General features: G+C 48.6%; 1 protein-coding gene across 1 annotated transcript in view; it reads right to left on the minus strand.

Moving 5' to 3' along the window:
• Nucleotides 1-17780: 17780 nt before the first annotated feature.
• CHRNA4 (cholinergic receptor nicotinic alpha 4 subunit) overlaps nucleotides 17781-24769 on the minus strand; it is a 70357-nt gene continuing 63368 nt past the window's right edge. Inside the window, exon 6 of the mRNA XM_077335839.1 lies at nucleotides 17781-18166. Coding sequence (XP_077191954.1) covers nucleotides 18041-18166 — 126 coding nt within the window. The 3' untranslated portion in view covers nucleotides 17781-18040. The remainder of the gene's footprint in view (nucleotides 18167-24769) is intronic.

A 24769-nucleotide genomic window follows, 5' to 3' on the forward strand; every position in this document is an offset into this window, starting at 1 on the left:
GGCCCGGTGCCGGGCCGCAAAGGCCATGGCGCCGGGCCACGGTTCCCTCTCCCCGCCCCCCCTGCAGTAAAAAACTTCCCAGGCCGCAAGATTGCAGCCCGGGAAGCTTCTTACTGCGGGGGGGCGGGGAGAGGGAAGCAGGGCCGCGCCGCGCATTGCGCATGCGTGGCCGAAATCGTGCATGCATGGCACTTTTGCGCATGCATGAAAGTGCCGTGCATGCACGATTTCGGCTGTGCATGAGCGATGCGCGATGCGCGGGCGGGGCCCGCTGCACTGCCGGTCCCCAACCTCAGAAAGGTTGGGGACCACTGAGTTACATGACATAGTCACCCTCGTACCCCCTTCCCTCAACCCTAAACTACTCCTAATCTTCTTTCTTCTTTTCATTTTGGTTTTCATTTAATGAGATAGTTCCTATAAAAATGCCATTGTTCCCGATATTACTCCAGAGCAGTGGTTCTCAACCTGTGGGTCGGGTCCCCCTTGGGGGGTGAAATGACCCTTTCATAGGCATTGCAGCAGGGCAAACAGCTTGGCTGGGTGGGGGCCATCCACACAACAGCCTTGCAGGGTAGATCGAGAGAGTGTTTGTCTGCCTGGAACAGCGGAAAATATTGAGATCGGCATGGTGGGACAAGAGGCAGAAGTGAACTGAGAAATCCCGGGGGGAAAAACCAATTTATATACAATCACCAACAATGGATCTTCATGTCATTGGTCAGTTTCGGTTTAATTTCTATGAAAGGAACACGTGCATAATTTTAGATAGATAGATACATTTATTTGTATATAGCCATAGGCCTTTACAAAATATGAAATACAAATTTATAAACAGTAAAATAGATTAAAAGGAGGGTTACCACAATATGAGGAACTGTACTAAAGGGTTGCGACATGAGGAAGGTTGAGAACCACCAGTCTAGAGGTTTATTGTTGGTTTACTGTTGGTTATACAAGTCAGTTTAGCCATCTTCAGTCAATTTATCCAACCAAGACTGTAGAGCTGGTATTTCAGGTAATTTTCAATTTTTGTCCAGTACCAATCTTGCTGCTGTTGTTGCATAAAAGAAAAAGTTTTTAGCTTGAGCTGGCAGTTTGTTTGGACATATACGTAGCAACATATATTCAGGTCTCCCAGAAAACGTAACATTAAACATTTCTTCTAAAACACCGTGGACTTTTTATCCAAAATTTTCTTTCTTTCTGACACATCCACCACATGTGAGAAGAAGAACCAACTTTTACATTACGTTTCCAACAATCGTTATTATCTCCTTAAACCATCCTGGCAATTGTTAAGGACTTTCCCATGTTTACTTTGAGATTTCCGTTATGGTGGCTTTGCTGGTTCCTACGATGATCCTCAGTAATTAAAGGAATTCTGAACAAGTGGCAGAGAAGTCCGTTTCTACAAATGCAGGGGTTGCGTGACCCATTGTCCACCGAAGGGACAATTTTTTTGTACTAATAAACATCTTGCTTCTTCTGTACACTCTGTTATGCTTTTTTTAAAAAAATTGGCGAGAAATTGGGGAGGAGCTCTGGCAGAGTGGGAAAACATCTGTTTGGCTTGCAGACAGTCCCAGGTTCAACCACCAGCATCTCCGGTTGAAAGGACCAGACACAAGGGGGTGGGAAAGCCTTCCTTGCCTGAGACATGGGAGAGCGGCTGCCTGTCAAAGTGGACAATACTGACTCGAATGGGACAAGAGTCTGATTCTATATAAGGCAGCTTCAAATGTGTTCAGGTGTGTTCAAACCTCAGCATTATGAAGTGTCGTGTGGGCATGGTTAACAGCATAGTAGAGGCTGGGGGTTGAGGTTGCCAACTCAAGTTTGGGAAATTCCTGGAGATTTGAGGGCGGAGCAGCGAGAGGGTGGGTTTGGAGATGGTAAGGGCCTTAGCTGGGGTATAATGCCATAAAGCCCATGCTCTAAATCAGCCACTTACCTAGGGGAACTGACCTCCGTTGTCAGGGGATCAATGGTCATTCTGGGTGGTCTCCAGGCTGCACCTGGAGGTTGGCAACCCCAGCTGGTGTGCTTGATTTATGTAATAAACTTTCCCAGTTGGTTCTAAGTAAACATTGTATCAGATGTCAAACTCCCCTGCGATGCTTCGCCAACTTCTGTAGCTTCTCCTGGAAACGTGTGAATGAGAACCTGGGGTACTTCTGGACCGTAAGCTAAACAGGAGCAGACAATGTGATGCGGCAGGAAAGAAGGTGAATGCAGCCTGGGCCCGTATCAACAGAGGCATCCCACTGAAATTGTAAGACGTCGTAGTCCCACTGTATACCACATGGGTAGACCCCAGCTGGAGTTCTGGGTGCAGTTCTGGAGGCCTCGCTTCCGAAAGGATGTGGATCAAATGGAGAGGGTGCAAAGGAGAGTGACGGGGATGATCTGGGGCCAAGGGACCAAGCCCTAGGAGGGAAGGCTGAGGGATCTGGGAATGTTCAGCCTGGAGGAGGCTGAGAGGAGGCTGAGAGGGGACAGGATGGCTCTCTTGAAGTACTTGGAAGTTTGTCACTTGGAGGGGGCAGGGAATGGTTCCCATTGGCAGCAGAGGGGAGGACACACAACAATGGCTTTAAAGTAGGTGTAGAACGGTACCGGCTAGATATCGGGGGGGGGGGCGGAGTCACAGGCTGAGTTGTTCAGCATTGGAATGAGCAGCCTAAGGAGGGGGTGAGCTTCCCCTTACTGGTGGTCTTTAAGCAGCGGCTGGAGAAAGACTTATCCTGGATGCTTGAGGCTGATCCTGCACTGAGCAGAGAGTGGGACTAGATGGCCTCTATGGCCCCTTCCCACTCTAGGATTCTAGGAGTCTAGTTCAGCAGTGGAAGGGGCTGCCTAAGGAGGTGGGGAGCTCCCCCTCACTGGCCGTCTTCAGGCAGCGGCTGGACAGATCCTTCTCCTGGATGCTTGAGGCTGATCCTGCACTGAGCAGGGGGTGGGACTAGATGGCCTGCATGGCCCCTTCCATCTCTATGGTTCTATGATTCTATTCTATGATTCTATATCCATTTAGAAGCTCCCAGTGCACGAATACCATGGACCTTAAACCCGTCCAAAAACTACTAAAAAGGATCATTCGCTCTTGTTCTACAGTTTCCCCTCCTGGCTCGAGGAGCTCGGAACAGCACTAAACTTCCGCGTCAAGCTTGCCGATAAGTCAGCTGCCGTTAGCCCATGACAACGCAATTGTGTTGGCTGCGATCCGCTGCCTGTATCCACCTCGGACGGCTGAAGCTATTAGCCCAGATAGCTCAGCACCTTTTACTGTAATCACGGTCGTTATTTTCTGCTCGGCCGAGTTGCGTTGATCGCGGTTCGTGGATACCCTTCTCCCACTTGCCGGTAATTGCTTTTTGTGTTATCGGCTTAGCGGAGATAAGAGTCCATGCATAATGTGTCGCTCGTGGTTTCCTTAGCCTAGCATAATATGAGAAGAAGATTCTTTTTTTTTAATGTGCTGTGTGAGGGACGGTGGTTGGAATTTGACATTTTCTTGCTGCAGACAAATACAATGTGTGCATCAGTTGTCTTTTGCTTTGGGGTCCTTTCCTACAGATCTGGAAGTAAGGGGTCAGATGCATGTGGGGGGCTGGTGATGTCCCATCCTGGTCCTCCCTTGGGTTGGCAGATCCCCCCCCAGCAACTGGGGGGGATGGGGGTGACTTATCAGAAGCAGGAGGGAGACCCAACCAAGGTGGCTGCAGCATCCCTGCCCACGTGACCTGGAAGTGACATCATCACGTCAGGGACAAAAGGTGAAACTCTGGCATTTGGGCAAAAAGTCTGTGGTAAAGTTGACTTCTACCATAGAGTTTTTGCCCAAATGCCACAGTGTCGCCCTGTCGTGATGATGTCATTTGTGGGAGATGTAGAAATGTTGCCAAATATGAAATGAGCGTCCCCCTGCTGGCCAGCTGGTATGCAGCAGGGAGGTGGGGCTCCCATCTCCACCAGAAGGTCTGTCAACCTTAGCCCTCTCAGGTTGGGCACCATTATGGGACGAGTGTGAACAGGGCCATCAATGTGATTGAGTTCTCTCTTTGAACACTAAAATTCAGTGCAAAAGGGGATCAAGTGGGGGCTCCTGGGAATCGTAGTCCATGAACTTCTGGAGAGCCACCGTTTGGTCATCCCTGCTATACAGGGTTGCCATAAGCCAGGTGCAGCTTCATGACACTTCCCTGTGCTCTCTGGACTTGTAAACAAAGCACTCGCTTCCCCCCCCCCCGGCTTTGTTAAGAGAAGAACAGCACAAATAAATATTGTGCAGACCTTGCAGGAACCCAAGAACTGACTCCCTGCTTTAATGTATTGTCCACGCTCAGATCAATAGGCACCTTTATTAGGCTAAAGTGATTTATAGGTTCTGCTCCTGCTGTTCGCCATCAAGGGTTCGGCTGAGCCATGAAGGTCAGTAGGGACATTGTACTTCCTGAGAAGAAGCAGAAGCCACACGTTCTCCTCCCGTGGGGAGCAACAGGGGGAGGGCTTCTGGAGTTCAGGCCCCTCTGGTGGACCTCCTGATGGCCCCTGGGTTTTGGCCACTGTGAAACACAGAGTGTTGGACTGGATGGTCCATTGGCCTGATCCAACATGGCTTCTCTTATGTTCTTATGTCTGGGGCAGGGATGCTCTGTATTTATGTTGCTTGGGGGGCAACAGTGGGAGGGCTTCTGGCCCTGCTGGTGGACTTCCTGATGGCCCCTGGGTTTGGCCATTGTGCGACTCAGGGTGTTGGACTGGATGGTCCGTTGGCCTGATCCAACATGGCTTCTCTTATGTTCTTATGTCTGGGGCAGGGATGCTCTGTCTTCTTGGTGCTTGGGGGGGCAACAACGGGAAGGTTTCTGGAGTTCTAGCCTAGCTGATGGACCACCTTCTGGCCCCTGGATTTGGGGCACTGTGACACACAGAGTGTTGGAATGGATGGACCCCTGGCCTGATCAGCATGGCTGATATATTTCTGTGGGGCAACCTGCAGTCTTTTATATCCATCTTGTAATGTGCTTTTAGCAGTCCAAGTTCTTCCCTGCAATCCACTATTTGGAGAAGCTTAAGGTAACCCAGGTTCATTGTAGGAGAGGGCCAAACTACAAATCAATCACAATAGCACATTGTTCCAGCCACAGCAGATAATGAAGGAGCATGAGGAGGAAGAGGAGGAGGAGGAGATCTGGTTAATAGCCAACTTTTCACTACCCAAAGGAGGTTCAAAGTGACTTACAAAGACCTTTCCCTTCCTCTCTCCACAACAGAAAACCTGTGAGGTAGGTGAGGCTGAGAGAACTGTCAGGACTGCCCTGTGAGAACAGCTGTAACTGTGTCTGGCCTTAGGTCACCCAACTGGCTGCATGTGGAGGAGCAGGGAAACAAACCTGGGTCTCCAGATTAGAGGCTGCCATTCTCCACCAAGCTGGCTCTCAAAGTCAAACCCACGCTCGTTCGATTACCTCTTCCAGAATGCACAGTGACCGAAAGCCATGGCCCAAGCGGATAGCATGCAGTCACCAAACTGCTCACCACAATCCAGTCCTTGAGGAGACCTTCAGGCGACCTTCATGAGGGAACCCCAAGGTTCTCCAGTCAGGATCTCACCTCACAGGCAACCCAGGACGATCGAGCTAGGTCCATTCAGCCAGCCATCCGGTTCGTGTCAAAAGGCATGGCCTTCCTACACCAGTACACCTCAGTGGGACTAGTCAACATTATGCGCGATGGTCACAGGGGTACCCCAGCACGTGAGGGGTTACCTGCTGATCTTTGGCCTCAGTCGTCTTTCTCCTGGCATGACACGAGAAGCTGTTGAAGCTGTTTCTCGCTGGAAGAACCACAGAACGAAAGCCGTAAAGAGGAGGAGGGCTCACGACAAGCTTTCCCCAGGGAAAAGGTGCCACATTTTTTAATTAATCAAATTGAAATCCAGCCTGCGCCACGGCTGAGTGATGAACAAATGCACAGCGTGAGTCAGACGGCTAGAGCCTGTGTTTATAGTGTTTTTGAGAAAAAGCCCAACGTGTTAAGATCTCAGCTAAGCTATGCAGTCCTGAAATAGCAGGCAGGTGGAATGTATATTTTTATTTGGGACTGGATGTTCCCGGACACTTTGATGTAACTAACTGGGAAGGGAAAACCGTTGGCTGGTTAATTGCTGCAGAAAAGGATTTTGGTTTTTTTTCCTTCCACCTTCGAGTGCAAGGCTACCGTATTTACAAGAAAGGAAGATGACCCTGAATGTAAAAAGAAGGAGGAGAAGAAATTGAATAAATACATGAATAAAAGTTGATTTTTATGATCTGCTTTTCTACACCAGAAGGAGTCTCAAAGCGGGTTAATCGCCTTCCCTTCCTCTCCCCCCAACAGACACCCGGTGATGTAAATGGGGATGAGAGAGCTCTGGCAGAACTGCTCTGTGAGAACAGCATTATCAGGACTGTGACTGGACCAAGGTCAACCAGCTGGCTGCATGTGGAGGAGGAGGGAATCAAACCCAGTTGGCCAGATTAGAAGCCACTGCCCTTAACTGCTACACTAATCCCCTTAAAAATGTTCTGCCTCAGGGTAGCCATTCTCAATTTTGGGGAGGCCAAGGCCCTTTTAGGAGATCTTCTCAGGTTCTAGCCACTTGGGCAATGAGCTAGGCTCAAAAAGGCCTATTCTAAGAGTGAACTAGAGCCTCTTGTGGCGCAGAGTGGTAAGGCAGGAGACATGCTGTCTGAAAGCTCTGCCCATGAGGCTGGGAGTTCGATCCCAGCAGCCGGCTCAAGGTTGACTCAGCCTTCCATCCCTCCGAGGTCGGTAAAATGAGTACCCAGCTTGCTTGCTGGGGGGTAAACGGTCATGACTGGGGAAGGCACTGGCAAACCACCCCGTATTGTGTCTGCCATGAAAACGCTGGAGGGCGTCACCCCAAGGGTCAGACATGACTCGGTGCTTGCACAGGGGATACTTTTACCTTTACCTTTAAGAGTGAACTAATGATAATGTACCTTGTCTTATATGTATGTGGGAGAGATTTCAAACATATTCGACCAAGAAAAGCACGTGCGTTAACTTTTTTTTTCTTGAATGCATTGATTCAAGCACATGCAAAGAGATAGATGACATAATTTCTTTTTCTTTCCATTGACGAAGGTCGAACTTTCTAGCAAAGGATGATGTCGTATGTCAGGGGCAGTCAACCTGTGGTCCTCCAGATGTTCACAGACTACAATTCCCATGAGCCCCTGCCAGCGTTTGCTGGCAGGGGCTCATGGGAATTGTGGTCCATGAACATCTGGAGGACCACAGGTTGACTACCCCTGTGTATGTGACAAAAAGGGCATTTCATCAGTTCAGTTGCAAGCCACCCCGCCCCACCCTTTGGGATCCCCTTCTCATGTTGTTCAGCCTGTGGCCCCCTTCAAATGGGCCAGAGGGCCCCCCCAGGGGTTCATATGGCCCCCGTAGTGAATGGCCGCATTAGGGTTAACATATTTTGAAAAGCAGGGAAAGAGGACACATTACCCAACTGACGACTTCAAACAAGCAATCGCTATGTTGAATCTCATTTCAAATGCCCTTACAAATTTAAGCTGTCATAATTGCTTCTCAGATCCTAACGATAAATTCCAGTCTTGGGTACGATTTCCACTACCACATCCTCCTTTTGCGATTTGGACAAATGAATCTGATTTCAAGCAATGGTCCTTCCGTCGCCTTCAGAATGGAACTCTTAGCTTTAGCTGCAAGGGAAATCAGGTCAAACTTGATGCCAAAAAGTGACCTCTCGATTTAGATCTAACCTTTTATGTAGGTGGTTCCATTTTAATGGTGGACTGAATCACAATGGTTTAGGCATATATCTTTTTTAACCAGGGGTAGTCAAACTGCGGCCCTCCAGATGTCCATGGACTACAATCCCCATGAGCCCCTGCCAGCATTCGCTGGCAGGGGCTCATGGGAATTGTAGTCCATGGACATCTGGAGGGCCGCAGTTTGACTACCCCTGTTTTTAACAAATGTTACTATCTAGTTGTGGGTGTGTGTTTTTAAATTTTGTGATGGCCGGTGGCCACATATAATAAACTATTTGTTTGCTCGAATAACTAGCAATATGCCTAACTTTAGAATCCCAAAAGAGGAATCTTCATCTTTTTTTTTTTTAAGGACACAAAAGAAGACGGTGTGCTGGGGTAGAGCTATTTGGCCCATGCTGGACCGGTGAGTTCGAGGGAGTAGAATGGAGTTATGCTGCCAGGGGAGTTTATAAATTATATATTTTTAATGATTTTATTTCCATTTTATTGTAAATCACCACTTTTTGCTGTCCAAAGAACTCTCAGTGCTACTCACAATCATCTTCCCTTTCTCTCTCCACAACAAACAACCTATAAGGTAGAGGGGCAGAGAGAGCTCTGTGAGAACAACTCTAACAGGACTGTGACTAGCCCAAGGTCACCCAAGTGGCTGCGTGTGGAGGAGTGAGGAATCAAACCTGGCAGCCATGCTGGTCTACAGTGCATTTGAGTTTACCAGTAGCTTAGGCCCAGACAACCCAAGAAGTGGAGCTGGTTTTTTAATACACCACTTTCTACCGTCTGAAGCACTCTCAAAGCGGCTTACAATCACCTACCATTCCTCTCCCTACAACAGACATCCCATGAAGAAGGTGGGGCTGAGAGAGCTCTGACAGAACTGGGACTGACCCAGGGTCACCCAGCGCACCTCATGTGTCTCAGAAGGGCTTAGAATCGCCTTCCCTTCTTCTCCCCCACAACAGACACCCTGCGAGTTAGGTGAGGCCGAAAGAGCTCGGAGAGAACTGGGACTGTCCCAAGGACACCTAGAAGGCGGCATGTGGAGGAGGAGGAGTGGGGAGTCAAATCCCATTCTCTTTGCCACTCTTGCCACACTGACAGGTGATGAGAAAGATCTCCGCCTGGGATCCGGGAGGACTGCTGCCGGCCTGAGCAGTCAATTGTGACTCTAGGGATGGTGTCATTCAAGGCAGCTTCATGTTTTCATGTGAAGAGGAGGTGCCAGGAGGGGGGGGGGAGCCCAGGGTCTTCTGCAGGCAAAGCAGAGTCGCTTCCACTGTTAAATCCCTCCTCTTTAGGCAGTCTAAAGAGGTGTGTGGCTCAAGCTCTGAGAGCCTCATGCATCCGTTCAAGCAGCACACAACCGTCCAAGGGTGCACCAGTGTGGCTGAAGCATAACATTGTGGCTCTCCTGCTGCTGCCCTTGTCCGCGACTCCTGTCGCCTCCCCACACCCCCAGAGAGCTCTGTATTTTTAGATCCTTCTCCTCCGCAGCAGCTGTTGACTCCCCCTCCGCACGCAGACGGCGTCTTTGGTTAATGGAGGGCTTAACGCTTAACGCTGGATGTCGGGAACATCCAGGGAGCCCCTCCGACTGTTTTCTATGCTTCTTTAGCTGCTGAAAGGCCAGGCATGTGGCTGCGTGCCGCTTTGTTGAATCTTCTCCCTGCCCTAGAATCATAGAATCCTAGAGTTGGAAGGGACCTCATGGGTCATCTAGTCCAACCCCCTGCACTATGCAGGACACTCACAACCCTATCACTTATCCAGTGTAACCTGCCACCAACTTAAACCTTCACAGAATCAGCCTCTCCGTCAGATGGCTATTCCAAAGATGGAGAACCCACCACCTCCTGAAGTAAGGGGAAAGTCCTCAGCCTGAGACCCTGAGGTGCTGGTCTAGATAGCTAACAGAGAGAGCTGGGTACCATGCAGCTTGGAGAAGAGGAGGGCCAGGGGTGATAAGGCAGCTGTGTTTAATTGCATAAAAGGCAGACATGTTGAAGAGGGGGCCAACTAGTTTCCTGTAGCTTTAGATCGCAGGATTAGGAGTACTTGGTTCAAATGACAGGAAAGGAGCCTCCACTGAAATATTAGGAAGCGTTTTTTGATAGAGAGGGCTGTTCGTAGATGGAATAGGCTGCCTCGGAGGGTGATGGAGCCTTCTTCGTTCGGCGTTTTTAGGAGGAGACTGGATGAGCCCCTGTCAGGAGGGTGGTTTTTAAAATCCCAGAGAAGGAGGGAGCTGAGCTGGGTGACCCTCCATGGTCTCCTCCAGCCCTGCAGACACTCACATTCCGGTGAGAGATGGAGAACAATCTGGCGAACTTGTCCCAATCGCATCCAGGACGCAATTGATTGTGCAAAGGGGACCACTCACCAACTGTATTGGAAGTGGATAAGCACGATCGAACAAACATGGAACCCTAAGTCTCATTTAGCTTGACCCTGCATTCATGACTTCACAAATTGAATGGAGTTAGTTTGGGGTGAGCATCCATGCTGGCCTGTTGTCAAAGAGCAAGATTCTCCATCTTTGGAGATTTCTAAACAGAGGCTGGAGAGCCATCTGACGGAGAGGCTGATTCTCTGAAGGCTCAAGGGGGTGGCAGGTGACAGTGGATGAGCGAGAGGGTTGTGAGCGTCCTGCACAGTGCAGGGGGTTGGACTAGATGACCCAGGAGGTCCCTTCCAACTCTATGATGATTCTAGACCATGAGCACCTTCACAACCAACAAGATTCTCCAGGTTATAAACTCTGGAACGTCAAAGCTCCCTTCGTCAGAGACTAGCAGGAATGAAGATCTCTGAGTCCTTCTATCCCAGTCTGGAGCTGGAAGGGGCGTTGCAAAGAAGAGAGTCAGGGGAGAGAGGGACAATGCCAAAGGCTGATTAGATTACAATAGGGAGGAAATCCTTATTTTGCACTAGTAGATTAGAGTAGGGAAGAAATCCTTGGATTGCAGTAGATTACACACGATTAGAGTCGTGTGCAGATCCTTAGATTACAGTAAGGGAGTAATCCTTAGATAACCATCGATTCCAGTAGATTAGAGCAAGGGAGAAATGCCTGGAGGCAAGAAATCAGCATCTGTCATGATGGGAGAAAGCTGTGTGTCCCTACTCAGCCCCGGGTGATTGGGGGGGGGGCGGTCCAATGTGCTGATGGGGGTCTTACATCTTCCCCATACTAATGAATCCCCTGCTCATAGACAATTCACATGTCATGTATAGTAGCGATCCCCAACCTGTGGGCCGCGGACCACATGTGGTCCGTCGACTAATTGGAGGTGGGCCCCAAAGGACGCCTTCTCCCCCCCCCCCTAGCCCTTTACTTCGGGTGTCCTTGTCTCCCATCACTCCCAGATGGGACTATCTCGTTGCAGAGAAACAAGCTCAGGGTTCCCATGGATTTGTCATTGTCATGAGTTAAAATTTCCATGAAAATCAAATGTTCCTTATGCTCATTGTTGTGGCGTGTCTGTATCTTATTTTGAAGGGGTGTTTAAACGTTACCATAGCGATCAGAGAGCGTTAGGGCATTGGTTGAGAGTAGAGGAGTAAACTTCCCCCCCCCCCTCCACCGGGCCTCAGTAAAATTGTCAAGCGTTGAGTGGTCCCCGGTGATAAAATGATTGGGGACCACTGATGTATGGGATTGCCGGGTCTCTGCTGGCCACTAGGAGGGGGGGGGGGAGAAGGTAGACACGAACTGGGAACAGAAAGGAAACCACTGGTGACATTTCTACATCACTTCAGGCGTGCACAGGAACTGACATCATCGCTCTGCACCATTGACACAATGCACTGGCATGTGCATGAAAACTCTATGGTGAAAATGGCTTCTACCATAGAGTTTTTGCCCAAACACCAGAGGGTCTCCCATCACTTCCTGTGCATGCTGGGCATGGCATTGCACACTGCCAGAGACCTGACACAGACCTTCCTCTTTCTCCTCGTAAGTGCCCCCCACTGGCCAGATGATTTATGACACGGGCAGAGAGCATGGCCTGGGGGGGGGGTGCACTCCATCTCCACCAGGGGACCTTGCAACTCTCAACATTGAGTGTGGTTTGAGCCTAGTCTTTTATGCTAGATTTCTTTGTGTTAGGGATCTTTTTTTTTCTTTTACAGAGGGGAGGCCTCCGTCTCAGTCGCAAATGACTCAGATACAGCTTTACCCCCCTGCTTTGAGAAAGAGCCCATAGATACACCACTGCAAGGACATTCACGCATCATCCCCTTAGGAAAGGCCGTTTTTCTCTTTGCTCCTGCAAAAGCGTCTTCGGATTGAGGCCGTCTGCTGGGCTTGTGCATATTCAATCCGTTCCCTTTGCCGTGCCTCCGTCTCCCTTGCCGGACAGGCCTGCTAGCTCAGCTGAACACTTTGTTAAATTTGCCTCCTTTGCGACGCCAAGCTAACATTTGCCGTTTCCGCCGGCAGCTTAAAAACCACTCGCTAATTTTTTAAAAAGAAAAATCGTGCGGAATTGTTAACAAAAATCATCGCACAGAATTTTAAAAATCCCAGCAGGCTCATACGACAGCCCTGCGGTGGGTGATGGAGACGATCCATTGAGAATGCATCTTCTTCCTGCAAATCGCTGCTGTTGTTGTTATTGTTATGTGAGCCATTTGCTTTGGAAGGCAAGATGTTTCCTCCCCGGAGCTGCATATGAGTGAGTCCCTGAAGACGAATGAGAAGGAGAGTCCGGAGGAACTGGCCGGCCATTGTGTGTGACAGCACCAGGTAGACAATTCCTCTGACATATCAGGGCCTTGCACTGGGCACGGGGTTGGACTAGATGACCCTTGGAACCTTGTTCAGCTAGGGTTGCCAACTTCCAGGTGGCGGCTAGAGGTCTCCCACTATGACACCGAGATCAGTTCCCCTGGAGGAAAGGGGACCTTATGGCATTATATCCCTTTCCTCTGCCCAAGCCCACCCTCCCCAGGCCCCACCCCACAAAATCTCCAGGTATTTCCCCACCCAGAGCTCTGTTTAGACCTTTCTGCATGTTTCTATGAAACCTTTCCGGCACTGAGATCTCATTGGCGCTTCTCCTTCGAGTGATCCTGCCTCCGAAGATTAGCTGGGTAGTTATAGGCAGGGGGAACTTTTTAGTGGTGGGGCCCTGCTTTGGCAACACCTTTCCTGAAACAAGTGAAAAGCTGCCGGATCATCCTTTGTCTCTGCCACCAAATGGGTGAGCTGAGACATCTGATTGCTGGGAGACACCGCCTGTACTCTGGACGAGAGGCAACGGTTAGGGTTAGGCATCCGTTGAGGCACTGGATAGTTTTCTTTTATTCCAGCTGGGTCCAGTGCAGAAGTCATCTTGCAAAATGGGGTGCTATCAGAGTTTTGTCTGGACTTCTGTTTGACCTAACTACACCTGTTGGACTTCTGTCTAGATGCTGGATCCTCCCCTGGGCTCCAGTTTAACCTAGCTAAACCTGTTGGACTTCTGTCTAGATGCCAGATCCTCATCTGAGCTTCAGTTTAACCTAACTAAACCTGTTGAACTTTTGTCTAGATGTCGGATTCTCATCCGAGCTTCAGTTTGACCTAACTAAACCTGTTGGACTTCTGTCTAGATGCCAGATCCTCATCTGAGCTTCAGTTTGACCTAACTAAGCCTGTTGGACTTCTGTCTAGATGCCAGATCCTCATCTGAGCTTAACCTAACTAAGCCTGTTGGACTTCTGTCTAGATGCCAGATCCTCATCTGAGCTTCAGTTTGACCTAACTAAGCCTGTTGGACCTCTGTCTAGATGCCAGATCCTCATCTGAGCTTCAGTTTGACCTAACTAAGCCTGTTGGACTTCTGTCTAGATGCCAGATCCTCATCTGAGCTTAACCTAACTAAGCCTGTTGGACTTCTGTCTAGATGCCAGATCCACATCTGAGCTTCAGTTTAACCTAACTAAGCCTGTTGGACTTCTGTCTAGATATCAGAGCCTCATACAGGTCAGTTTGACCTAACTGTTGTCCTACACCTGTTGGGCTTCTGTCTAGATGAATTTTTTTGTACTATACCTGTTGAACTTTTGCATAAAAATGTATAAATGTTATGCTTGCATGTAAACTTACCAATGTGTGCGTTTATTGTTTATGATGGCAAAATTACATTTTACAACTAATTTTGCTTTGCACTTTTGGAGGCATGATTCTTTGACATTTATTGCTGGTATTACCTAGCCCCCTGTCTCTCTGGATTTTTCTTTTTACTGTGTACCCCATTCATTGTTTTTGTGTCCACCACCTGGAGGATAGCCAGCCTGTGCTGGGGGAGTGGGGGGGGATGCCTGAGCTGGCTGGTCTATGGTGCAATAAATCCTTGGGCAGTTCCATTCCCACTCTGCAGCTCACGGCTGCTTTCGATTTTCAAAAGTGTTGTGAAAATGAATCATGGAACGGCACACCGCATCTTGCAAGTACAGAAGGAAACAGAGTTCTTGGTGTGATCTACTTTGGCTTCAGTGATTATTCGTGATTTCTTTCCTAGCTCTTAGGCAAAGGGCTCTATGCTTTTGAGAGCCTAGACTCCTCTCTTTCTCCCTCTCCTCCATTAGATTTAAAGCTTTCAGCTTAATGACCTTCTCCCCAACAAAGAGAGAGGTCTCAATATTCAACATCTGCTTTTCCATTGGAAGCGACAACTAGGTTCAAGGGTCTCTCTTAATTAGGAGCTAATGACTCTGATCTTATTGACTAATGGAGGGAAAATAATCGGGCGAAGGCTGCAGATGCCAGGCTAGAAGGAGGGGAGCGTTGAAGTTAAAGCAGCGTAAAACAGAAGGTCCCCAAACGGTTGATGACTTTATCCAGAGAACTCTCAAGAGACCTCATTTCAGGAGAGCGTCCACGCCCCCCTTGATGCCTCCTGAGATCTAAGCAATTCGCCCACCTGCATTTATCCAGATGGTTTAGGGAAGCCAGCCTCCAGTTGGCTGGCCCAGGAGCAGCGGCCTATAAATCCAGTTAATAAAAATAAATAAATGTGTCTCCAGGGAAAGGCATGTGGAGAAAGGGAGAGGAGTGGACAGAGGGTAACAACCAGGCTAGGACATCCCATCTCATGAGATAACTCCTCTGCACTCCTCTGTTAGGCCCAGGCATGCTGAGTGACTCCCTCCAACAGTCCAGCCTGTGGAAGAAATATCCCTATTGGCATAAGGATGCCAGCCTCCAGGCGGGGCCTGGGGATCCCCCAAAACAGCAACTCACCACTAGGAAGGAAAAGAAGGCTACGGAGGATGGGCTGGATCGATCACATTGCGCCCCATTGAGGTCTCAGTCCTCCCCCAGGCTCCACCTCCAAATTTTCAGTTTTGCAACCTGGAGCTAGCACCCCTACCCCCACCCCTCCCCTGCCAGTGAGCTGGGAGGACAACCTTATTTGGGGAAAGGGCTGAGACGGCATGAGTAATTGGGTAGAACCGAAATAAAACACTTGCTGGAAATGGATCCTCTCTTTAGAACCCTTCCTGGAACCAAGTCTTCTAGGAAGGGTGCTAAATTGGAAGGCGGTGATGGCGAATGCCGGTAATTCGTTCTCCTGAAAGTGGTTTTGGACGGAGGGCAACAGATTTAGACAGAGCGCAAGACGTCGGGCTGATGCAGTGCAACGTACAGCCAGAGCTCTTAAAGGCACCTTTTCTTCCCAATTCCCCCTTTCCTTCAAAATCCCCGTGCTTTAAAGGCCGGTGTGTTACCATGGGGAGCTTTGTCAATAAGATTATTAACTTCAATAATACAGTATAGATTCTCATGCTGTGGTGAGACTCTATGATTCTAGGATGAACTAAGCTAGGCTTGGGTTCGAAAGGTGAGTTCCAGAAGTCGCTCTACCCCATGAAAACTAAATCTTGGTCAACAGCACTTCCTCTGTCTTGAATTCCTTTGCCATCAACGAAACCATTCCCATGTACCAACGTGCTGTGTTGATCCTTGCTGCCAAATTCATCCGTCCAGTGTGGCTTGACCCAGGGTTCGAGGCATCCTCCTCCTAGCTCAGTGGGCCTCAATAGGGAACTCCTCCTTAGGTACCGGACTCTCTCTCTCTCGGGAGCAGTACATGGACCTGTTTTTTGCCCCTAGGAAATGTGAGTCGTACAATGACCAGAGTATGCAAAATTATGCCAGTCAGCTTTGCAACCCAAGGCAAAGAACTGGGCATAGCAGAACGGCCCATCCTAGCCCTCCCTCGTCAGATTTTGGAAGCTAAGCAGGGTTGGCCATGATTAATATTTGGATGGGAGACCACCAAGGGAAGTCCAGGGTTGCAGCATGGAGGCAGGCAATGGCAAAACAGCTCGGTTCATCTGCCTTGACCTGGATGGCCTAGGCTACCTTGAACTGGCCATCTCTCAGAAGCTAAGTAGGGTTGGCCCTTGTTAGTCGTTCGGTGGGTGACCCACAAGGAAATCCAGAATCACTAGGCAGAACCACCACCTCTGTTCATCTCTCACCTTGAAAACCCTGCCGTTTCCTGTAAATCAGCCATGACTTGAGGGCACCTCCCACCAAAGAGACCCATATCCTACACCTGGGAGATGTGAATCTCCAACGAGAATAGATTATGTCACTTCCGAAGCGCTCATGCACCCATCAGCCCACTCAAACTTGGTTCTGCTGCTTCGGACCAGTATGGCAACCTCCCCACCACCACCACCACCTTTGAATCTTTCTTTCTCCTGCAGGAGATCTCCCTTGGTCTCCAAGCTACACAGCTGAATTACACAACCAGAAACTGCATGACACAGTTGCCTTTTGGATGAACCACTTTGGATAGCACGTGAAAGATTGTTCCCCTTTCCAAGTAGGATCGGTCGAGAGCCTCCGTGATGTGATGGTTAAGAGTTACAGACTTGGATCTGGAGAACTTCCCCGCCCCTCCACATGCAGACAGCTGGGTGACCTTGGGCCAGTTCTCTCAGTCCCACCTAACTCCAAGGGTATCTGTTGTGGGGAGAGGAAAGGAAAGGTGTTTGTCAACCACTATAGGAATCCTTTGGGTAGTGAAAAGCAGGGTATAAAAAGCAACTCTTCTTCTTCACCTGGAGTCTGAAATGGTGTCCTTAAACCTCTTTGGTTCTCACTTCACAATGGTTGAGAGAGAGAGTTTTCTGTCCATTTTCTCCTCCCCAGGCCCAGGACATTTGAGCCTTACTGGTCTAAACTGGATTTTTTTAGCTGTTGGCCCAAATTCGAGTAAAGCAATACTGGGATGGGGGTATCATATGATCATTTCAAATCATGCCACTTTCCCCCTTCCCTCAATCTCTTTTCCCAGCTTGAGTTTTCTCAAAAAAAAATTGGAACATTCTAAATCAAGTGCTGTACTGAGTCAATGGAGCCACGACTTCTGAATACTGCTGCTATAGCCCTTTGGTGTTATATTGGGTGAGCGCTATAGCGCTCAGCTTAGAACATTCCCAAACAATCCATGGAAGATTGCATGGGAAAAAAGGGCAAAGGGGGGGGGTGGCATTGTAGGAAGTGCTGCGGACATTTTAAACAGCACACCCCAGCGATCCAGAAGCACAACAAAGGGGTTTCCTTCAAAAGTGGCTCAATCGCACTTGACTAACCTGAGGGTTTGAGCGAAGAGGCAAGTGAATTCTGTTAGCAGCTGGCTCCTCAAACAGGTCTGTCTGAAATGACTGGGGGGAAATCCAGTAGTGACCAGGTACAAAAATGGAATACAAAGGCAGGTGAAAAACGGCCCTAATTATATAAATTGCTAGAAGGTGCCCTTTGGGGCATCTTCTTTGCTCAGCTGCATGTCCCCACCCTTCGTAGACATCGGCGGAACACCCAACCCTGGTTGAATTTCACAGCTGACTTTCCAGAATCCGGATCTGCTCTAACAGGCCTCTGTTGGCCCTGGCCTGAAGGGGGACCCGATGGGAAGGGGGGTATCTCGGGAGCAGACACGACAACCAATGCCACCATGCTATGGATCAACTTTAATGAACCGGCCCCTTTCCCTCCCTCCCCCCCAAGAGATATCGAAGATGAGATGGGCTAGGCGGGTGATATGACCTTGGAAGGCACGCCTGGCGCTTCCGGGAATGGGTCATGCGTGGACATGACGGGAAATCCTTCGCGGAGACCGCCTCTGGCTCTCTGCGACGCCCCTTCCGGGTGGCCTGAAATCGATCGTAGGGGGAGGGGGAGGTGACCGATTCCGCAGCAGAGTCATTTCCTGTCCTTAAATCATGCCCGCCAGCCAAGGAGGGAGGAAGAGTCCTACGGTGCCCAGCAGGCAGACGATGATGAACATCCAGAGGAAGATCCGGTCGATGACCATGGCGACGTACTTCCAGTCTTCCTTCACCTGCGAGGAGAGAAAGAGAGGAAAGGAAAGAGCGCTCGCTGACCATGCCGTCATAGGGTGCAGGAGATGGCTCAGGAGCAGCTTGGAATCATGGTCAGAATCACATGGAGTTGGAAGAGACCCCCAAGGGCCATCCGGTCCACCCCCAACTTCTCGGGGACTTCAAAAACACACATTCCCGATAGGTGCTCATCAACCTGCCTTTCAAACAGCCTTCTCCATCTACCCACATCCCTCCCCGTCAGAAAACGCTGTCTGATATTTAAGCAGAACCTCCTTTCCTGTAATTGGAAGGCGTCTCTCCTTGTCCTTGCCTCTAAAGCAGCTTGGCCCCCTCTTCAACAGGCATATAGTTTGACACAAATATCCTATCACTCCTTGCCCTCCTCTTCTCCAAGCTGCACATACCCAACTCTCTCAGCCTCTCCTCGTAAGGCCAGGATTCCAGCCCCTCAACCATCTCAGTTGCCCTTCCCTGAACTTGTTCCAAATAGTCAACATCCTTCTTGAACTGCGAGGCCCTGAACTGGACACACTATTCCAAATGAGGTCCAACCAGAGCTGTACAGAGTGGCATTATAACTTCCCTTGCTTGAGTTTCTTTCCTTTTACTTCAACCCTCCCCCAGATCCTGGTCAAGATGGAATATATTCCCCGCTTTCTCTTTCCCTTTAAAGTTTAAATGGCCACTTGTCCAAATCGATGAATCATGCCGAATCATGATCCAACAATTCAACTAAGGTTGTTTTAGCCATTTAAATATTTAGGGAATGGCAATTCAGACTGGATTGGGCCGATTCGTGCCCAAATCAAAACTGATATGGGTGCTTTTCAGCTGATCCGATTCAAATAGCACACCTCTAGTTAAGAGAGGTGGCCTCTAATCTGGAAAACCGGTTTGATTCGCAACTCCTCTTTCATGTGCAGCCAGCTGGGTGACCCTGGACTGTCCACAGTTCTCTTAGAGCTGTTCTCATAGCCCAGTTCTGTCAGAGCTCTCTCAGCCCCACCTCCCTCACAGGGTTCTGTTGTGGGGAGAGGAAGGGAATATGATTATAAGCTGCTTTGGAACTCCTTCTGGTAGTGAAAAGTGGGGTGCAAAAACCAACTCATCTTCTGCTTCAAAAACTGAAGGGGTGGCGTCAGTCCGTACTGATTTATAATGCTCCAGGAACTCTCATTCTCCCCTCCCACACCAGCCCTGGCGAACCTCTGGCTGACCATGCCAGGGGAAAGTCAAGCGCAACTCCTAAACATTTTTCAAAGTTCCCAGTCATCCAAATGTCAAAGAGTTCTGAAGAGAAATGCTCAGAGGTAGAGCTCTGCCTAGGGATGGCCTGTCAGTTAAATGTTCCCCCAACTGTCCTTCGGTGCTCTGCAGGGAATGCATGTTTCTGCCAGCCGTGCAGACGAAATCATGGATTGACAGACCATTCTGCCTGTCAATCGGCGGGTTTAACAAGGGTGGGGTGGCCCTTGACATCCTCTAAGCATCGCTGGTCTCCCGCAATCCCTTTGTGGAGTCTGCCAGATATTTCCTTGCAGGAGAAATCTCATATTTTTTGCTTCGGGCAACAGAAAAAGGATGTGCAGCAGCAGCATCACTCCAGGGGAACATTTCGCTTGTCTTATAGTAAGAGTTCCCCCTTCAAGGATCGCTGCCTTGTTGTGGCAAGGGGGCTTGCGTAGTTCAGTGAAGCTATGAGCTATGCCATGCAGGGTCACCCAAGACGGACAGGTCATAGCTGAGAGCTCTGACAAAAGGTGATCCACTGGAGAAGGAAATGGCAAACCACTCCAGTATTTTTGCCATGAAAACTCTATGGACAGTTCCAATAGGCATAACGATATGACGCTGGAAGATGAGCCCCTCAGGTCGGAAGGTGTCCAATATGCTACTGGGGATGAGCAGACGGCTAGTACGAGTAGCGCCAGAATGAATGAAGCGACTGGGCCAAAGCCGAAAGGACGCTCAGTTGTGGAAGTAACTGGTGGCGAAAAGACAGTCCGATGCTGTAAAGATTTTTATTCCATAGGAACCTGGAACGTCAGATCCATGAATCAAGGCAAGCTGGACGTGGTCAAACAAGAAATGACAAGACTGAACATCGACATTTTAGGAATCAGTGAACTAAAATGGACAGGAATGGGTGAATTTAATTCAGATGACCATCAGGTATACTACTGTGGACAAGAATCTCGCAGAAGAAATGGAGTAGCCTTCATAATCAATAAGAGAGTAGGAAAAGCAGTCTTGGGATACAATCCCCAAAATGACAGAATGATCTCAGTTCGAATCCAAGGCAAACCATTCAACATCACAGTGATCCAGGTCTATGCCCCAACCACTGCTGCTGAAGAGGATGAAGTTGATCAGTTCTATGAAGCCCTACAACACCTTCTAGAAGCAACGCCAAAAAATGATGTGCTTATCATCATGGGGGATTGGAATGCTAAAGTAGGAAGCCAAAAGATAACTGGGATAACAGGCAAGTTTGGCCTTGGAGTACAAAATGAAGCAGGGCACAGGCTGGTAGAATTTTGTCAAGAGAATACAATGGTCATAGCAAACACTCTTTTCCAACAACCCAAGAGACGACTCTACACATGGACATCACCAGACGGTCAACACAGAAATCAGATTGACTATGTGCTCTGCAGCCAAAGATGGAAAAGTTCTATCCAGTCAATAAAAACAAGACCAGGAGCTGATTGTGGTTCAGATCATGAGCTTCTTGTTGCAAAATTTAGGCTTAAATTGAAGAAAGTAGGGAAAAGCACTAGGCCACTCAGGTATGAACTAAATCATATCCCCGACGAATACACAGTAGAGGTGACAAATAGATTTAAGGAATTAGATCTGATAGACAGAGTGCCTGAAGAACTATGGACGGAGGTTCGCAACATTGTACAAGAGGTAGCAACTAAAACCATCCCAAAGAAAAAGAAATGCAAGAAATCAAAATGGCTGTCTGAGGAAGCTTTACAAATAGCTAAGGAGAGAAGGGAAGTGAAAGGCAAGGGAGAAAGAGAAAGATACACCCAATTGAATGCAGAATTCCAGAGAAAAGCTAGAAGAGATAAGAATGCCTTCTTAAATGAACAGTGCAAACAAATAGAAGAAAACAATAGAATGGGGAGGACCAGAGATCTTTTCAAGAAAATTGGAGATATGAAGAGAACGTTTCATGCAAAGTTGGGTATGATAAGGGACCAAAATGGTAGGGACCTCACAGAAGCAGAAGAGATTAAACAAAGGTGGCAAAATTATACAGAACAACTATACAAGAGCGAGCTTAACATCCCTGATGACCACAGTGGGGTAGTTACTGACCTGGAGCCAGACATCCTGGAATGTGAAGTCAAATGGGCCTTAGAAAGTCTGAGCAACAATAAAGCTAGTGGTGGTGACAGCATTCCAGTTGAACTATTCAAAATCTTAAAGGACGATGCAGTAAAAGTGCTACACTCAATATGCCAGCAAATTTGGAAAACTCAACAATGGCCACAGGATTGGAAAAGGTCAGTTTACATTCCAATCCCAAAGAAGGGCAATGCCAAAGAATGTTCAAACTACCGCACCATTGCACTCATTTCTCATGCTAGCAAAGTTATGCTCAAAATCCTACAAGCTAGGCTCCAGCAATATGTGGACCAAGAACTTCCAGAAGTACAGGCAGGATTTCGAAGAAGCAGAGGAACTAGAGATCAAATTGCCAACATACGCTGGATCATGGAGAAAGCTAGGGAGTACCAGAAGAACGTCTACTTCTGCTTCATTGACTATGCTAAAGCCTTTGATTGTGTGGAGCACAACAAACTGTGGCAAGTTCTTAAAGAGATGGGAATACCAGAGCATCTTATTTGTCTTTTGAGAAATTTATATGCAGGTCAAGAAGCAACAGTGAGAACTGAACATGGAATCACTGATTGGTTCAAAATTGAGAAAGGAGTTCGGCAAGGCTGTATACTGTCGCCTTGCCTATTTAACTTGTATGCAGAGCACATCATGAGAAATGCGGGATTAGAGGAGTCACAAATTGGGATCAAGATTGCAGGGAGAAATATCAACAACCTCAGATATGCAGATGATACCACTCTAATGGCAGAAAGTGAAGAGGAACTAAAGAGCCTGTTGATGCGGGTGAAGGAGGAGAGTGCAAAGGTTGGCTTGAAACTCAACATCAAGAAAACAAAGATCATGGCATCCGGCCCTCTCAATTCCTGGCAAATAGATGGGGAAGAAATGGAGATAGTGACAGATTTTATTTTCCTGGGCTCCAAGATCACTGCAGATGGGGACTGCAGCAAAGAAATTAAAAGACGCTTGCTCTTGGGGAGGAAAGCTATGGCAAATCTAGACAGCATCCTAAAAAGCAGAGACATCACCCTGCCAACAAAAGTGTGTTTAGTCAAGGCTATGGTCTTCCCAGTTGCAATGTATGGCTGCGAAAGTTGGACCATAAGGAAGGCCGAGCGTCAAAGAATTGAGGCTTTTGAACTCTGGTGCTGGAGAAGATTCTTGCGAGTCCCTTGGACTGCAAGGCGAACAAACCGGTCAGTCCTAGAGGAGATCAACCCTGACTGCTCTTTAGAAGGCCAGATCCTGAAGATGAAACTCAAATACTTTGGCCACCTCATGAGAAGGAAGGACTCCCTGGAGAAGAGCCTAATGCTGGGAGCGATCGAGGGCAAAAGAAGAAGGGGATGACAGAGAATGAGGTGGCTGGATGGAGTCACTGAAGCAGTAGGTACAAACTTAAATGGACTCCGAGGAATGGTGGAGGACAGGAAGGCCTGGAGGATCATTGTCCATGGGGTCGCGATGGGTCGGACACGACTTCGCACATAACAACAACAACATAGTAAGAGTTTGGAGGGAGGGGGGTTGTTTCAGAAGGAAGAGTCTGCAGGGGAAGGACATGGCCAACCACCTCTCCTTCTCACTTGCCTCAAAAGCTCTTTCCTGGGGTTTGTATCTGGAAGGGAGACCACCAAGGAAGACTCTGCAGGGGAAGGACACGGCCAACCACCTCAGCTTCTCGCCTTGAAAGCTCCTTCCTGGGGTTCACATCTGGAAGGGAGACCACCAAGGAAGACTCTGCAGGGGAAGGACACGGCCAACCACCTCTGCTTCTCATCTAGAAAGCTCCTTCCTGGGGTTCATATCTGGAAGGGAGACCACCAAGGAAGACTCTGCAGGGGAAGGACACGGCCAACCACCTCTGCTTCTCGCCTTGAAAGCTCCTTCCTGGGGTTCATATCTGGAAGGGAGACCACCAAAGAAGACTCTGCAGGGGAAGGACACGGCCAACCACCTCTGCTTCTCGCCTTGAAAGCTCCTTCCTGGGGTTCATATCTGGAAGGGAGACCACCAAGGAAGACTCTGCAGGGGAAGGACACGGCCAACCACCTCTGCTTCTCGCCTTGAAAGCTCCTTCCTGGGGTTCATATCTGGAAGGGAGACCACCAAAGAAGACTCTGCAGGGGAAGGACACGGCCAACCACCTCTGCTTCTCGCCTTGAAAGCTCCTTCCTGGGGTTCATATCTGGAAGGGAGACCACCAAGGAAGACTCTGCAGGGGAAGGAAGACTCTGCAGGGGAAGGACAGCCTCTGTAGGGGCAGCTGCTGCCAAAGCAAGATTGATAAAAGCCAATCAAATCTCCAATGACCAATCAGGAGTCTTGCTGGGAAAAGCCCCGCCTGATCCTGCCCACTCTCTATAAAGCGCTTGGTAAATGTCATGGCCTGGCTCCAGGTTGCTGGACTAGATGCTCCATTGGCCTCATTAAGCAGACTAGTGTTCTTTATTACTATTTTTAGTTCTATCCAGTTTGTCCCTTTAAATTTACTCCCATTTACTCCCCCCCCCAAAATCTGATAACCTAAATGCACCAATAGAAGTAAACTCCACCAGACTCAGCAAGACTTACTCCAGAGTAAGCATGCTTAGGAACAGTCATACAATCTGCTTCCAACACATTTGTTCAAAAGTAAGTCCTACTGCATTCATGGCACCCAGCTTTCTGGAAAGCTTTTGCTGTAGAAGAATCTCTCTCCAAGCTTGTGCTGGATTTGCACTAGGGACCCTTTGGACGGGCAAAAATCTGCATTGGACCATTTTTGAAACACTATTAATTCTGGCTTTGCTCTTTCCACACACACACACCCCTCCTTTTTCAGAAAGAAAAGTCTCAATCACTTAATTAAAGGAGCTATTTGCTTTCAATATAATCACATTCCCCCTGTGGCAGTGAAACTCGAAGCGCATACTGATCAGGGGCTGTAAATTGGACCCTTCTGGCTGCGTGATGGTTAGAGAACAGAGACAAATCTGATCACCGAATCCTATGCACCGCTTTTTGGATGTAAACGCCACCGAATTCCATAAGATTTGGAACCCCCTTTTTTAAAAAGGGGAATGACTGACAAATATATTGAACTGAGATGTCTATATATAATAATTTTATATACAATGAGATGGAATATAATAAATTATATTCTGTATTGCCTGCTCTTTGATACATGACATAAAGGTAAAGGTAAAGGTATCCCCTGTGTAAGCACCGAGTCATGTCTGACCCTCGGGGTGACGCCCTCT

Source organism: Paroedura picta, chromosome 4 (assembly GCF_049243985.1).
Source record: "Paroedura picta isolate Pp20150507F chromosome 4, Ppicta_v3.0, whole genome shotgun sequence".
NCBI classification, from domain to species: Eukaryota; Metazoa; Chordata; class Lepidosauria; order Squamata; family Gekkonidae; genus Paroedura; species Paroedura picta.